Source organism: Hippocampus guttulatus, chromosome 4 (assembly GCF_054856545.1).
Source record: "Hippocampus guttulatus isolate MCC_2025c chromosome 4, RoL_Hgut_1.0, whole genome shotgun sequence".
Classification (NCBI taxonomy): domain Eukaryota; kingdom Metazoa; phylum Chordata; class Actinopteri; order Syngnathiformes; family Syngnathidae; genus Hippocampus; species Hippocampus guttulatus.
Genome location: NC_141264.1, coordinates 19,471,405 through 19,487,610, shown reverse-complemented (window position 1 = coordinate 19,487,610; position 16,206 = coordinate 19,471,405). Strand labels below are relative to the sequence as shown.

Here is a 16,206-nt window from a genome sequence, read left to right as displayed (position 1 = left end):
GACTCCTGCAAACCTATAAATGAACCTCTCAGAGTCTTCCCAAAGCTCCAACTGCAGCACTCTTCTCTTTCACTGTATTTGGCTCGCAGCGCTCACTGCCGCATTACCATAATCCTTGGTTCCCTTCCACAAACCACCACTGGCTAAATGAATCTATTATTTTTGCCCACAGCCGTAAAGATGCAACAAAATGCAATGTATTGCGCACGGCGAAAGAAACTTGAGATGGCATCGAGACGTACGTGTTTCCTATGCACGCCTTAGCCGCCGCAGTTTGAAGAGACGAGAGTGCGCTTGACCTTCACTAATCGGATTGTGTAAGCTTCAAAGGTGATGTGTGATGCCGAACGTTGCTTCAGCTCGCCGCTTTGTTGTTTGACTCCCCCTCGTGACCCGAAAGCAGGCCTGGTCAGCGCGGCCTCGCGTTTCCCTGCCGCCTCCCCAAAATTAAACGTGTCCGAACAGAGGCAGGCACTTGCACCGCCACAGGAAACACTTTTTCATCTCCTAATGAATGTGCCTGAGGGGGTCCCGCAGGGGGCTTCACTTCACCCCTCATTAGGCAGGGTGCTGCCGCTTCCTTCATGCTGCCGAGCAACCTCCTGAAGAGGGGCATCCCACTTCATCTGAACATCCCACGCTCCCCTGCCCGGGTGGACGAGTGGACAGCCCCGCTTACTGCCCCCCCCCCACCCCCACCCCACTCGCCCCAGCCTTTCCAATCTCCTCTCATCATAACACAGCTCATGTTATTGTTGCAGAGCAGAGTCCACGCTCCTAATGACATTTTAATAGCCTTGTTTTGTCCATTGTGATGTGATTTATCGCTTCACACACACCCCTCCGTGTCTTTTTTTTTCTTCTTTTCTGTATTGTGAAAAGTACTATTGTGTTCACGATGAAGGATCTGTGAAGAGGTTCGCCTCTGGCTGAGAAGTGGTTCATCTCGGCGGCCCATAGTGCAGCGCAATTATATTCACATGGAAAATATTGACAGCTCCCTGTTTGCGACGTAAAATAAAAAGCGGACAATTCGCGGCTGTTGTGAGGCAGCGCCAAGCCAAAGGGGCAAACACCGACTGTCAGCTGACTCCCAGAGCTGCTGTCTGGAAGCCCAACAGGCTGTAGAGCTGATTATTGCAGGGCTTTATGCAATCATTAATCTTGGCACTTGTTTATTTGCCAGGGATTAGCGTAGCACGGTGCATTTAGGGACAGTCAGACAAGGCTATTGTTCACCGAAAGGTTTCGGCACGCACTTCGGTCTTCCGCTGTCAGCAGTGCGTGCAAGGAAGGGATATCTTAGCTTTGCGCATGGCTGCTTCGTCCTACCGTGTTCGGCAAAAGCAGAGCGGATGTGCCCGGCATCGTCGAAAGCAGTCTGTGAACTTGGCATGGCGGGAGACGCTCCTAGTGTACCCTCGTTGTCTAGGAATATCTTTCAAAACACGCGACTCCCACAGCAAAGAGCAAGCAGTTGGCAGGAGTTTAATCCTCAGTGATGTCCATTTGAAGACTTGCAGACATATGTGAAGGCCGTATCAGGCCGAATGTTGCTCTCAATGCACAGCATAGTCAAAAGCAGTCGTGACTAGTCAATAGAGGACGCCAGGGCAACACCCACCCACCTGGCTGAGTCACGACGAAAAGGACAACATTTAAAAAATGAAAATGAAATCTGATAATAAACACACTTGAAAACATGCAGTGATGTTCGTAGCACTTTTTTTTCAGACAGAGGCCAGTATGAGTCATCACTCTTACCAATACTGCCACTACGTCTGATATGTACATTTCATTTCACACAATGACAAAAAATTATGAACAAAGACCATTTTTTATACGCTCATGAGGATTCGCCAATATGTTAAACTGTCACAGAGTAGCACCACCTACTGCCTAGGGAGCCGGTATTGTTTTGCCTTAAGTATTGGTAACTGCTATTGGCAGCCTCCACGAGTACTTGATAACTCAAAATTAGACGAATATCAGCCGGCTAGCCGTACACGGTACCGGTACATGCCCATCCCTAAATACTGTGTATGTAAATCTGTATTTAGATGAGTACGACAAACTGTGCACAGTTTGATAGTAAAATGTATGTTTTTATCACTGGTGTCTGAAGAAATGATGGACTTTCGGTTTGGGCACAGAAGATTGTTTGACATGTGCAGTTGTTTCTCAGCATTAATGCAAAACGTTTAATAAACAAAGTTGCTGTTCAAGGCAACGTCATTTCTTGTCCGGCTCCAATGGGCTCCTGCCTTCAACAGAAATTGCCACATCCATCATGGCCGCCACACCTACATGATGGCTGACACGTCTATGCGGTGGCCATTTTGGCTGTGGGTGAGCCAGGCGTTTATAGTGTATCGAGTTTTGTGTTCACAATCACCATATTTTGAGAGGAGAACGTGAACTAATAAGCGTCGGCATCTTTGGCGTCACAATTTCTTCCGATAATTTATTACTTACGTTTCCTTTTGAGTACTGGAAGCCTCTTCTTGGAAACTATGGCTGGTCATTGGCTGGCTCATTCCATCATTGGGCAGTATACTTGTGAATTATGCTCAGCACCACTTATTGGTTGTGATCTTGTTTGTTCCGTGTGATAGGAAGAGAAGGCCAAAGCGCCCGTGAAAACTGATATGTTCACCATATATTGTATGCGTATACTTGTCTAAGGTAGAAGAATACATGAGCGAGATTGAGGGAACTCCTTTCAGCACTTGTGGCATGTGGAAAGGTCGTCCGCTTCTAGTTTCAGCTTTATCGCAGCTCTGAATCTCTGTGCAGCAGGTTCAGTATCCAAGCTAATATAACAAGGCCCATTTGTCTCAATCACACATCCCTGGATGGATCAGATGGCCATTGATGGCATTCATCTTCTCTGTCCTTGCTCACTCTCTTTCAACTGATGAAAATCTTCAAAACCCACACGAAGAACGGTAGCGATTCTACAGGGAAAAAAAAGAAAATAGCTGGGGCTCAGGAATAAGTGCTTTATAAAGTTACTACAGTATTAACATAAAAGGAGAATTGGTCGTTAGATGACTGCATTTAATTTTCTACTGGCATGGCACGGAGTGAATGAACAACTAAAAATTATCATAAAAAATCACGAGCTTTTCTATTTCATTTTTTTTAGTCTAGGGAAGAAAAAAGTACACTCACAGAAATTTAATAGGAGAAAAGTATACATTCCTCTAGTCGTACTATGCTACCATGTTTAGCATGATGTTTTTGCAATATGGGACTTTTTAAACAAGTCATATATTGAAAAACAATATGTCCACTGGGTATATTATTTTGCCGCAATTTAAAAGGGATGTGAAGTGTTTGGGCGTTGTAGCATAAATTTTATGAAGTTCATTAGTAAACAAAATGACCACCGCCAATACATGTCTCGTATTTTTGTTGCCTTATTTTTTTTTAAATTCTTTTTTGCCAATCGTTGATCTTGCCCATGCCTCATCACGCCCTACAGTTATCAGAAAAATGCCAGATTAAAAACATAAAATAAAATAAGAAGACACATGCTGACAAGAACACAACACAAGAAACAAAGTTATGTTAAATACTATGAAATAGGGATATTAGACACAACTTTTTTTCAGACCCATATGAGTACTCATCAGTACTTATACATAGCGTATAGCATATACATAGCGATACGTAAAATGTTAATTAACCTAACGTCAAGTAATTGTGAACAAAAACCTTTCTGCCTTTCTGACACACAGGTTGGTTGTCTGATGTGTCAGATGTCTGCAATGTGGCTCGAACTTGTGGCAAGAACGATTTATTGGATTTCGGATTTGTTTTTTGTTTTTTGCCTTAAGTATCGGTATCTGCTATCGACTTTCGTGAGTACACAATACTTTGAAATAAGGCCTGTATCAGTTCGATGCCGATACCTGATATCGGTACTTGCCACGTCACTACAATCAAATTAATATCATTATTAATTAAAATTAAATCATGAGAACATGTTCCGCAATTTAACGTTGCCATTGTTTTATTGCTCGATGGTTCAGCGTTGTATGTTTTATTTTTCTTATTTATATGCAAGACTTTGTTATATGTACTCGGTAAATACAATTAAACTGCTCATACTTTCAGCTTACATTTACAGCACGATGCAAAAAGTGATTATTGCAATGATAATCTTTGATTCATTCATTTGATGTATTGACACAAACGGAGCTGAAGTCGGGTCACATGGAAAGAGTGAGTCGCATCATGGCTGCAGGCATGCGCTGAGCTTCCCCCTCGTTCGGAGCAAATGGCAACCGTGATTACTATACGGCCAGTGCAGCCCGTCTGTGTCATCGGGAAACATGTTTTCCTAAGGAGACCACAGAGGAACAATTACTGTCAGCTGAAATATTCAGTCTGCTCGCCATGTGTGTTCTGGCCACGTGCCTAAGACCCACTGACCCCGAGCAGCAGCATGAGATGGGACCTCTCATGGTCCCTTTCCCTCCCCTCTCCATCCACTATAACTGAGTGAGGCACTCAAGTGCGTACTTTGCAAGAGGGGGGTGGGGGGGGGGGGGTCCACACATAAAAGCACATATACTTGTCACCCTTTGGGCAAAGAAGAGACCATGCAGGAAATTGTACAATGTAAGTTTTGATTTTCTTTGTGTGAACCAGTAGAATTATCCTGTTGAAAACCCCACAGCAGAATTTTGGTTGTCTTACAGAAATGCATACTAATACAGCAATTAGAGAGGGAAGCAAGTTGTACAGCGTGGCAGTGGAGAATTCCCTCCTGAACAAGTACAAGGCTCTTTGTTGTTATGTAAAGGTTTCTGCATGTAATTGCACTGGATGTTTTGAAGCGTTCATTATTTATATATTCGTGTGCATTTCTAAAAGAGCCCAAGCTGCTGTCCCCGCGGGCAGGAATGGGAGTCAGAAGGTGAACGAGTGAGGTGTCTCACTTCAGCACCGGACCGCAAAATCAAGGCGTTGCGGTGGCGACGGCTTTTTAGTGGGAGTGGTCGGAGTGGAGCGTTTCACATCACGCGGGCTGAAACTTAGAAATTCAAAGGGCAGCAGCGCCAGTCAATCAGTTTGCCTCAGTGAGTCCGAGTTTTGGTGCATCAAAATGCCTCTGCAAACACCAGCGCAGCAAACAATGCACTAGCAACTTGGACGCAGAATGCTCTGTAACGCCTGCCCTTCTATACAATATGTTCAATTTAAAAAATAAAATAAAATATAGCCCCGCTGAATTCCTTCCTTCGAAAACCATTAACCAATTTAGCTCTTCGTATCATCTTCTCAGCATCTTATGTCAGTCTTTTTAATGTCGGCCCTCATTATAACATAACTAGAAACCCACTGATTTCCTCAAAACTGAGCTCGGGTTTGTATACTGGGTTTTAGTTTTTTCTTCTTATTTTTCTCTGCCACGTCTCGATAAAGGTCCTCAACAGAGATTGTGAGCCACAGGACCCTCCGTCAGGTCCTAAATCAGTGACCTCTGACTTTCCGACATGCTCTTAACTCTCATTAAAAGACTTCCCAGAGGAGTACAATCTGCTCATGGGGCAAGCAAATCAATATAATATTTTAATGTAAGCTATAATTCGCACTTCTTCTGTGTGTAATGGAAACACAGACACAATTCTTCCATACAGTTGGTGTAATTCGACAAAACACGGAAATATCCAGCCAAATATACTGGAGGTGTAACAAAAAACAATCTGAAAATTGGTTTTGATTTAAGAGATTGAATTGAATCTCATGGAACTGCTGCACTTTAAAATGAAAAGTCCTTCTTTTTTTGCAAAGCTGCACACGCTGAATATATTCCTATCGCCGCTGATCCTCATTAGCTGGAGCATTAGCCCTGGACTGGCCATCCACCAATCACAGGGCACAGATAGACAAACAACCATTCACATTCACACCTATGAACAATTTAGAATCTCCAATTAAGTTATGTGTGTTTTTTGAAATGCGGGAGGAAGTCATTGTACCAGTAAAAAAAAATAAAATAAAATAAAAATCTCTCACTAATACAGGGAGAACATGCAAAATCCACACAGGAAGCCTAAAGCTGAGATTTGATCCCTGAACCGTAGAACTCTGAGGCAGATGTACCAACCACCACCTCACCATGCTGCCCATGTAAATATTTGCTTCATATTTATTTTAGTCAGCTCTTGTGGCGCTCTCTGACTAACTAGGGGCTTTGAGAATGCTGTCAACACATGGCGTTCTGCTTTCAGCGCAAACAGCGTGAGTCTCTCTCCCTGCTGGCACACACAAACATGCGGGGCGTGTCCTCGGGTACCCGGCGCACTGGTGCACCCTACTTGTCAATGGTATCTTAGACGAGAAGCGGGTAGAGTAGAGCTGGGAAGTTAATCCAAATGTAATCCTGATTTTGATTTTGGCTCCTCACGGTCATCAAAACATTAAAATCGCAACATGGAAATTCCCTGCGTTGTGAAAGCCCGTATGTTATTTAGTTTTTTCCCTTGCGTTCTTGAAGCTTTTTATTGGCATCCCAGTTGTTTTACTGGAAAACTAAACAGACAACAAAAATAATTTCAAGCATGATGTATTTCAATACAATACATACTTCTCTGGAGAAACATTGCCAGTTTAATACTAACCCGATTGACAAGCTAGCGAGAATTAGCATTACAACTCAGGGGATTGATGTACCTTCAAAGGGAGACTATTCAGACACAAACCGTGTGGTAAGGCATGACGATCGGTCATATAACAATACTCACAGGCATACATTCGTCATAATCTGTGAAAAATGAGCTATATTAATACATATCAGTCACAAGTTATTTCTTGTACTTACCAATTCATGCTCTGGTTGTGCTTTTAAGTTATAGTGAAAGTTCAGCTTTGGTAGTTCAATAAATACTGAGATTCAAAATCAGTGAATAATCGTGTTTATTACCGTATTGGCCCGAATATAAGACGGGTGGGTTTTTTTGCATTGAAATAAGACTGAAAAAGTGGGGGTCGTCTTATATTCAGGGTCTAGACATTAAACCCATTCACGACACTAGATGGCGCCAGATATCATTCAAGCGAATGCTGAACTTGACTCCCCAGGCCAAAGTGAACCCCTGTCACGAAGAATAAAAATAAAAATAGCGGTAAGAAAGAAAAGAGAAGAAAATAATAGAAGAGATAACAGAAAATGGAGAAACGTAGCGACAATCTGGAGAAAAGTGGGTCGAAGATTGGCCAGGTTAACCGGCAGCTGAGGAGAAGTTATGATGTAATTTACATTTCAAAAACCAGAAGCCATTCATTTACAATTGTGATTGCACTTTAGTTTACATATTTAAGATATGTTCAGATATTAAGATTTGAATGGGGCAAAATAACATGCTTTTTCTCTCAAATATATTGCTGTAATCATTTGTTTCAGATGTACTGTAATTATTTTCTGTATAAAAATTAATTTGGTGTTCAAAACGTCTTTTTTCCAAACTTGAGTCTTAAAAAAGAGGTTTCGTCTGTTAATCAGGGCCATCTTATATTCGGGCCAATACGGTAATCGTCATGTTAATTTCCATCAAAGTAATACTGATGATTTTTTTTTCCACAATCACGCAGCCCCAATGTAAAGGTATTTGAGGAACGATGGAAATTTCAGCTCAGATGGGGCCAGACAACAAGGGAGGGGTTGGGGTGACTGTGTCTCGCACATTCCACCCTTTTCATCGTTCTTGTACATCAGTAAACCTTTTTGTCCTTCTCCTCCCCTCAAGTGCTGGCGCACACACTCCCAGTCGGTCACCTCGTCAATCTTTTGCCACGACCACACGTAAATTAGCAGTGGCTTGGGGATCCGTATTCCTCCCCTTGCCTCTTACTCCTGCTAGCCCCTTGTTAAGGATGTCAAAGCGCTCTTCAATAAAACAGTCAAGTAAATACAGGGGGAGACATTCGCAGGGAAGCGCTGCTTTGTTGTACAGGCATCTGGCGCTGGGCAGCGTTGAAATATTTATAGGCCTCACACACAAACAAACACACAGTCATGCACGCATGGGTTCATCCGAAAAGCAGCCCACGGCAACCGCCCAGACGTTGAGTTGAAGCAAAGTCACTCCATGCGCTGCTATGAAGGCAAGCGTCAAATAAAACATGTCCGCAGCATGGCGGGTAATCACAGCCACGTGATTGGAGGGAATTAATAGAATGGAGCATGCGTGGGGGAATGTGTCAATTATATCTTTTCCTTCCTCTAATCCCCTGAGGTCTGAATATTTTGGATGACTGCGCCGTAGAAGCATGTTGAAATGATGGTGATGATGATGATGATGATGATGATGATAATGTCGAGTTCTGGGCTCCAGGTAAATTTGCCTGCTGCGCTGTTTGCTTTCCTTTGTGCTCCAAAGCAGCAAATGCCGTTCCAGCAGGTCTGTTGTAAATATGCCTCCGATCCATAAACAAATAATGCACACGCTCTGCCTGTGTTGCGTGCCACCAGTGTCCTTTCCCGCTGACATTCACCTAACCTTTGTTCCACCGCATAAATGGAAAGAAATAGAAGATCCTGTGCTGCGCAACTTCACACAGCAAAAAAAAAAAAAGAAGCCGAATTCCTCTTGTCTTGCCGGTCGACATCCGACTGTCATGAATATGTGTGTTCGGCAATGATCGACACCTGATCCCCGCGGTAAAATGCCAAGTCCAGGCTGCAAATTGAAATAGATCAATAAAACTGTCATTTATGTATCATAAATCTGATACTTATTATTGTGGTACAGATAATAATGTATTGGTTGTTTGTTCAAAAAAAATACATGGGAAGGAGGCCTTCAAAAAAAACAATCGTCTATTAAATCGCAATATTGAGTGAAATCATATTCTTTTTCAAAATCGTTCAGCCGTACTGCATTTAATGATGGCGGAGTTTAGCCCCCTCTTCCTCACAACCCCCCACCTCGGTCTCTGTGTATTTATTTTTTTTTAATTCCATTTCTTTCAATCGGCTGTTTGTGTAATCGTCGAGGGTGCAGGCATGCGATGCTTCTCATGTTTTTTTTAAATGTGGTTGCTAAATATTATGAAAGAAGGAGAATGTATTAACACAGTTTGTGTGATGAAAGAAGAATTGTTAATCTGCTCATAGAGCCGCGTCCAGTCCACTTCCTTACATAATCTCTGACATGAGCCCGCTGGCTTGCATCACGCCGTCATTGACAGATGTCGCGCACCCACAGACACACACCGAGATGACCGAGAGACATTTGCCTCATTCAAGAAAAAAAACAAAAAAACGGTGATCTAATGAGACAAAAGCAACATGACAGTATACTGTAGAAACCCTTCAACCTTTATTGTTTAAACACAAATCATCAGGCGGGAAAATGATTTAATGGTCCAGTTGGGGAATGGGTTAAGCTCTCAGCATTATGACAGTGGCCTGAGCACAGGGGGCTGGAACGTTCGGGATAATCTTAATCCTTCAACGTCGCCAGTACCAGCGTTCCATCGGGAGATTTTCAGCCCAAACACTCACCAGCTACGATGTTAGGTGCACCCTGTCTAATGGAATGATGTAGAACTGCCTGGGGGGGGGGGGGGGGGGGGGCATATTTTACTCTGTTTGTCACTAAATTAAAAAAAAAAAAAGGGACATTATAAAACTGGCAATCATTGTCAATGGAACCTTCAAAGAAGACGACATAAAATCTATCCAAGGGGCGAAGGTGTTTCACACTACCTTGCTGCCCTTGACTTCATTATTTGTAATTATATACCTTTCCCATTTGATCATGTGTTTTGGATTTAACGCAAACTGAAAGTCAAGCAGGGTCATGCCATGAATTTTAGGATTCACTCCATTTTCTACGGGGCTCTCTAATTTGAATTTATAGCCTATGCGCATGAATTGGCGTCGAAATGACTTCACCGTTTCAACATATTTCTCATCTTTGCATTTTTCATGATGTCACTGTACATCTGTAAATGAAGCATTAATGTGCCTGCGGGGCACCGGAAGGGAATATTCTGTCCTACGGTGTCTGTTTATGCGACGTCGTGACTAAAATGAACTTGACAGGCCCCCTCTAAGCTGTGAGTGCGCGTTTGGCAAATTGTTGTGGGTGTTTGCAGCGTTAGCAATCAAATGTCAGTCTCGCGCCCTTTGATAATGGCGTGTACTTTTAGCGACAGGCAGCTCGCAGGGCTCCGGAAAAGACAGTGAAGGTTGCTGGGTGAACATGCAGAAGCCACGCTGGCCCTTTCTACATGCGCCTTGAGTGACGCGTCATCCTCCTCCGAGGAACCGACGAGCGTGCTGAATTAGTGTCCTTGAAATGCCCAACCACACAAAGAACGTGTCTCCGCTTTCGGCCAGACTTAATGTCTAAAGACGCCTTCATGGCACTCGCTGAACGATTTTGAAAAATAATCAAAACAATTTTTTCCCCCCTACAATATTGCGATTGTGATTATTTTTCCATGGTCCTCATGCTATGCATTTTTTTTAACAAACACAATTAATCTGCATGCATCCTGCCCTTGTGGGCAATCACGTCACAGTGTGAATTCCACGTAATTTGGGTATCTCTGAAGCGGTCTGCTCGCAGGGGCCATCTCGCAGTGCTGTGGGAAGCGACGGACTGCTGCGCTGGGTTTGACTGTCGCTGCCCCGTCAAACCGCGCCGAGCTTTGATGTCGTAAACAGAGCGGGTAGGCTGCTGGCGAGGCGCGTTGAATGGGATCAGTGGCACCGCGCTGGTCAAGCTCAAGCCAGCCAGCAGCCGCCGGTCTCGCACCGCAAGGCACTTAACACAGCGGCTCCTGTCAATAAATATTGACTGTCAGACTAGGAGTGCTGATGAGCGCTGGCCTTTTTTGTGTGTGTGTGCGTGTGTGTGTGTGTGTGTGTGTGTGACTGAGTGGCCCTGTGTGAATTCTACTCAAGTCCTTTATAATGTATGAACAGAACTGGTTGCGTAGTCAGAGGTGAACTACACGGATGCATAATGCAGCATTATTACATATGAAAATGTTCTATGTTAGTGGAGATTTTAGCAAGCATCATGGAAGTTGACGTTTGATTTTCTTTCACGGGCCACATAAAATGATGTGGCGGACCAGATCTGGCCCCCGGGGCCTTGAGTTTGACACCTGTGGGTTAAACACTTCCAGGGCAGTTTGTAAAACATTCGATAAAAGATATAGAAGGAGAGACAATGAAAAAAGTAGTCTGGCGCCTATAACCAAGTAGCATGTAGATGCCGTGTTACCTCTCCGCTTCTTGATAAAATCACAAGTCATGAAAAAAAAAAAACGTGCACCGTATTGTAGTGCTATCATTATTTACTTCTCTTTGTCTTTGTGATGAGAGCTCAGCTGCCGCTTTAACCTCCGGAGTGGGGTTCACGATCCATTTTATAGATTGTGATTTGCAGTTGTCGAAGTACCTGTGCTTGTTATCGGAGCAGTTTTATCAGGACCGAGCGCAGACGCACAGATACCGATGTTGGTACATCCCTCGTTCAATATGACATGCAGTGTAAGCATGCTCAACATTGAGAACTCCAGAACCATGAAATTGAAGGGACCAGAAGGGCTTTGAGTGGAGAGCAGACCGCTACTCCAAGACCAAATGATGAGGCCATTGATCACTGGCAATGAACTAAATGAAGCAGCCAAGTATGCAGATAAGCCATTTGTAAAATGGTACGGCTCTGAATATAAACCATGTTGTGGAAACTGCAGTTTCACTTCAGACCTGGAGGTGGTGGTCAAATGCACGATGACTAGCCGCAAACGAAGAAGACGACCTGAGAGCCGTGTTTGCTCAAATTGATCCAAAATTCCTCTGTAATCCTGCTCCAAACACGACTGACCCAACTGTACTGGTTGCATCGAAGAAGTACTTAAATTTGGCTCTGTTGTTTCAAAACACGATGATCAACAATCAATTCCGTGCAGTGAACAAAATTGTTAACGATCAGTTAATCAAGGTAGGCCATTTAGGATTATCATTTATAATCTGTAATTTTGGCATTGTTGTCTTGTTTTAATCAATGGGTATCTATTAGTCGGTGTGAACCTTATTTATGAGGTTAGACAGGTTGTTCCATACCAAAGTCATCCAAACACACGTTTGTCCGCCCCCAAATTGTTCCCACAAAATTGGAAGCGCATATTTGTCTGACCTGTCTTCAGTATTTTGACAAATTAAGATCCAGAGTACATGACCAATGTAGTCCAATCAATTTATTCAAGAGGTGCGTCACGTTCCGTTTTTCTCCATATTTGGATTGTGCCTTCATGGTGTGTTTGATTTCAAATTGTATTCTCCTTTTCTTCTCCAGCTGCACCTCTTTTGGAAAGCAGCTTATCCCGAGTGTGGAAATAACTATATGTTCAGACAAGGAAGCGCAGAGCCTCCCTCAGCTGGTCCAGAGACAAACCTTTTTTACTCTCGAGTGCTCTCCACATCCAGCAGCTTATGCAGCGCTGGAGTGAGAGGGTGTTAACCGGCGAGGATGTGTGCGCCGAGGGCCTTCCCTGCTGCAGATAGCGCTTTTGTTTGTGAGGTTGGCTTTTGTGTGAGGATGCGCGCCGCGCCTGGCCTGGCCTGGCACCGGCCTGCCCCCGTCTACTCCCACCGCTTTCACCTGATGTGGCACGGCGTCAGGCCCCAGCGAGCACCCGGCCAGCTCGGCTTCTTGCGGAGAGATGAAGGCATCTCGTTGCGCGGCGGCAGGGAGGGATGTTAAGGGGGGAGCTAGCAGCAGCCTAAGCCTGGAGCTATCGCAGGCTGGAGCTCAGAGCCAAAAACCTGTGGGCCAGATCGGGTGGGTGGAAGCCTGGTTTAGGCGGGCGGAGGAAAGTGTAGCCGTGGCCCTGCACTGCCACCCACTGGCACGGGCCTGCCACTGCACCCCATTTGGCTGGCCACAACCACAGCTAGTCATAATTACAGCACGCTTCAGTTGTTGTGAGTGCATGTCAGAACAAATTATGTAAGTAATGAGGCTGAAAATGCTAAAGGAGTCGAAACACACTGCACTGCGAATGCACATGCAGGGAGAACACAGAAACAAACAATGGAGTGCACCCACACGGCAACGGGCCCATTTGCCATAACGAGCCACCGTTCACGATGAGGGAAAGATTAATTATGAATTAACCCTCTCAGATAGCGTTTCAAAGCCCCCCCCCCCCCCCCCGCCACGCCCCCGCCGCCTGGATTTCACAATAATCTGTGCCGGCGAGGTGCATCGCCCGCCATTGTGTGCGAGAATCACAAATGTCCGGACGTGTTGTCTGGAGGAGGGTTAATTGTGCACCATCCACCACTTGCTTTTGTTCATTCTGCTAAAATGTAGGCTAATTCCATGTAAACACGGCCGGTCCCGTTGACTCCAGCAGCGCGAGGAGAACAGACCCAGATTGGTGAATGAATAGACTAGAGCTCGGCTATTAGTTAGTGGATTAGAGGCTCCGTGTTAAGGGTCTCTCCCGGGTGGGCTTGGGGACAAGGACGTGATCCACATGACACACTGGAGGCTCCTGGGCGGCTGATTAAAATGGGCAGGGATCTGTGGATTGAAGCCCAGCAAAAGTACTTGTGAAGTGATCAAATTGGCATCGAGAGATTGCTTGTTAAGGTGCGCAAGGGCTATAAGGAGCTTGGCGTAGACATGGGGCTTGATCATATGGAGAATTAGGCATGGCTGGAGGGAAGAGGCTGATGTAACGCTCCGACATCACAGACGGAGCACTGCTTCTTAATTATCTTTTTTTTTTTTTGCATCTTATTAAGACAAAAATCATCATATTCCCCCTTAATTGGTGGACCACTTCCCCGCGTTTGGATTGGCTGCTCAGAAAAGGCCATTGCATCGTGAGAAAATATCCCGAGGTGACGTTTCCTCGATTTAGATCAGATTTTGTCTGGCGCTGCTGTCGGGACGATGGGGCTAAGATGTGGGAGATGTTGGGGGGGGGGGGGGGGGCGACTATTTATGCTTTTTTTTTCATCCTTATAAATCGGGCCAGTCTAAAAAAAAATGTCTTTTTATTCAGGGGTGATTTGTTTTACAAGGTGGATACCCTGTGGGGGCATTCGTAGTGCTTTAATAATAATTAATTAGCTGTTTCCACCTCCCTTACAAAAATTAGTCAATCTCCATTTTGCAGAAATCGACCTATTGTGGGGGATCATCGAACCACGAAAAGTGAGGGAACACACATCAATAATCATGCCCAAAGATGTAGATTATGAAATGAACATCCAGCCGTCGCTTTCTGTAGGCGTAAAAAGCAGGACTGAAGAGGATCAATAATCTTCGAAAAAAATTGACTGATCTGAAACATTGTTTTTATTCTTCTTTCAAATTGGCAGTGTAAAAAAATGGCTTGGGACAATCCAGACAATGTCCAACGGGTGGCGCCATTAGTTTCTATTCGATACTTTGGTGTGATACAAGGTAGCAGGTTTTAAACCTTCATCGAAAGTGCCGAATTAGGATTAGGGGCCGGTGAAGGGCCTGTTGAGGTGCGCTTGAGCAAGGTATTGGTAGGTCGTAATACATTAATGTAACCTTTGGCACCCCCCCCCCCCAACCCCCATGTAACAAGTGAATTATACTTTTCGAATGTTGCAGTGTGAAGTTAAAACAAATGTCTGTGCAATAACTGTTCAATGTAATATTTTGATGAAGTCTCACTTCGTAACTCTGGCTGCAACTCTCAGAATGGATCAGTGCAGTTCTCCGCCGTTTAAAAATGCAACCCGAATAATTAATTTGCTGTTTAAAATAAATACCTCTCTGCCAACGTCAATCAAAAGTGAGCATTGTTTCAGGAAGTGAAAATTTTGAAGACGAGGCTTGTATTGCATTAGACTGAGCTGGCGAATGTATAGACAATATCAGTGTTTGGCTTCGGATGCTAATTGACACCGCATTTACAATTTGTAAGGGCCTAAAAGTTTCCATTGCTTTCTCGCTCACACAATGCACACAAACTCTTGCACCCGATTGTAAATATTCCACTAAAACTCTGTGCAAGCAAGCTTTCAAGAGCTTGCGGATGCCATGTTTTTTTTTCGCAGCGCCGTGCTCTTTTATGTACCAACATGGAGCCACGGTGAGGGTGTTGTACAGTGACATGTGACAGCAAAATGTATGACTTAGTCTTTTCTCACTCTCTCTTTTGCTCTCTTGTTCTTTTCTCTCCCGCGCAGCTCAAATCGAAATAATTCCCTGCAAGATCTGTGGAGACAAATCATCAGGCATCCATTACGGCGTGATAACATGCGAAGGCTGTAAGGTAAGCGTCGAGATGCCGTTCGTCGCCGTGGCAACGGGCCTTTGAGTGTAACTACGATTGGGTTGCAAAAGCAGGAAGTCAAGAAAGTGGCCTGCTGAGGTTGTGAGACCGACAATCAAGTGTGAACACGCGGTGGTCAAGCACTAAAGCGGGAATAGCAAAAGAGCCAAATTCATTTTTGAGTCTCACTTTTCGCTCCCATTTCAGGGACACACACACACACACACACACACCTTTTTTTGGCTTCTGTTCCAGCGCCTTCTTGAGCTGAAATGATCAAAAAGGAAAGGCGTTTGAATTAGAGCAGATTGTTGGCTGCTTGCAACATTGTGTTGCCGCCATTGAAGTCGTCTTTTGTACCGTTTCAAATGCGCCAGCCATTCACACGGCGAGGGGAGTTTTGTGCTGAGAGTGTATTCTTGTCCCCGCGCTTGTCACCCGGCACATCATTAGCATTCCTACGCCAGCCCGCACCTTTCGTTGTTTGCGCTCGCCTGCCAGTGTGCTCGGGCTCGTACGTATGTCTGTGCATGTGTGTGTGTGTCCACATGTAATTGTGCATTTGAGGGTTTCTGTCAGCTTCTCGCGCAGTCGCTAGGAAGAACATAAACCTCAAGAATAAACTGCCGAAACATCTCCTGAATGATTGCTAATTAGTCGAGGCGCCGAGACCTTTAATGATATGTACGAGTACAAAAGTTTAGACCATAAATCATTGCGTTATTACAGAGTGCTGCGTGTCGCTGGGCGTAATAGCCTCTTCCCATAATGGCTTCCATTATAAAGCAACTTGGCAGCTGTCAGCTGTTTTGTTGTAATTAAACAGCCAATGAGCGGCTAATTAAGACATATGTGTATGGAGCAGTAGAGTGGGGCATGTTAATGATGTGCTGGAATCAATTCATT

The 16,206-nt window shown here is 44.5% G+C and overlaps 1 protein-coding gene across 2 annotated transcripts in view; it reads left to right on the top strand.

Annotated features, from left to right (window-relative positions):
- Positions 1 to 16,206, top strand: part of roraa (RAR-related orphan receptor A, paralog a) — a 210,224-nt gene that overhangs the window by 182,593 nt on the left and 11,425 nt on the right. For both annotated transcript variants that reach the window (XM_086108487.1, XM_086108488.1), the window contains one exon: positions 15,215 to 15,300. In XM_086108487.1, coding sequence (XP_085964613.1) covers positions 15,215 to 15,300 — 86 coding nt within the window. The remainder of the gene's footprint in view (positions 1 to 15,214; positions 15,301 to 16,206) is intronic.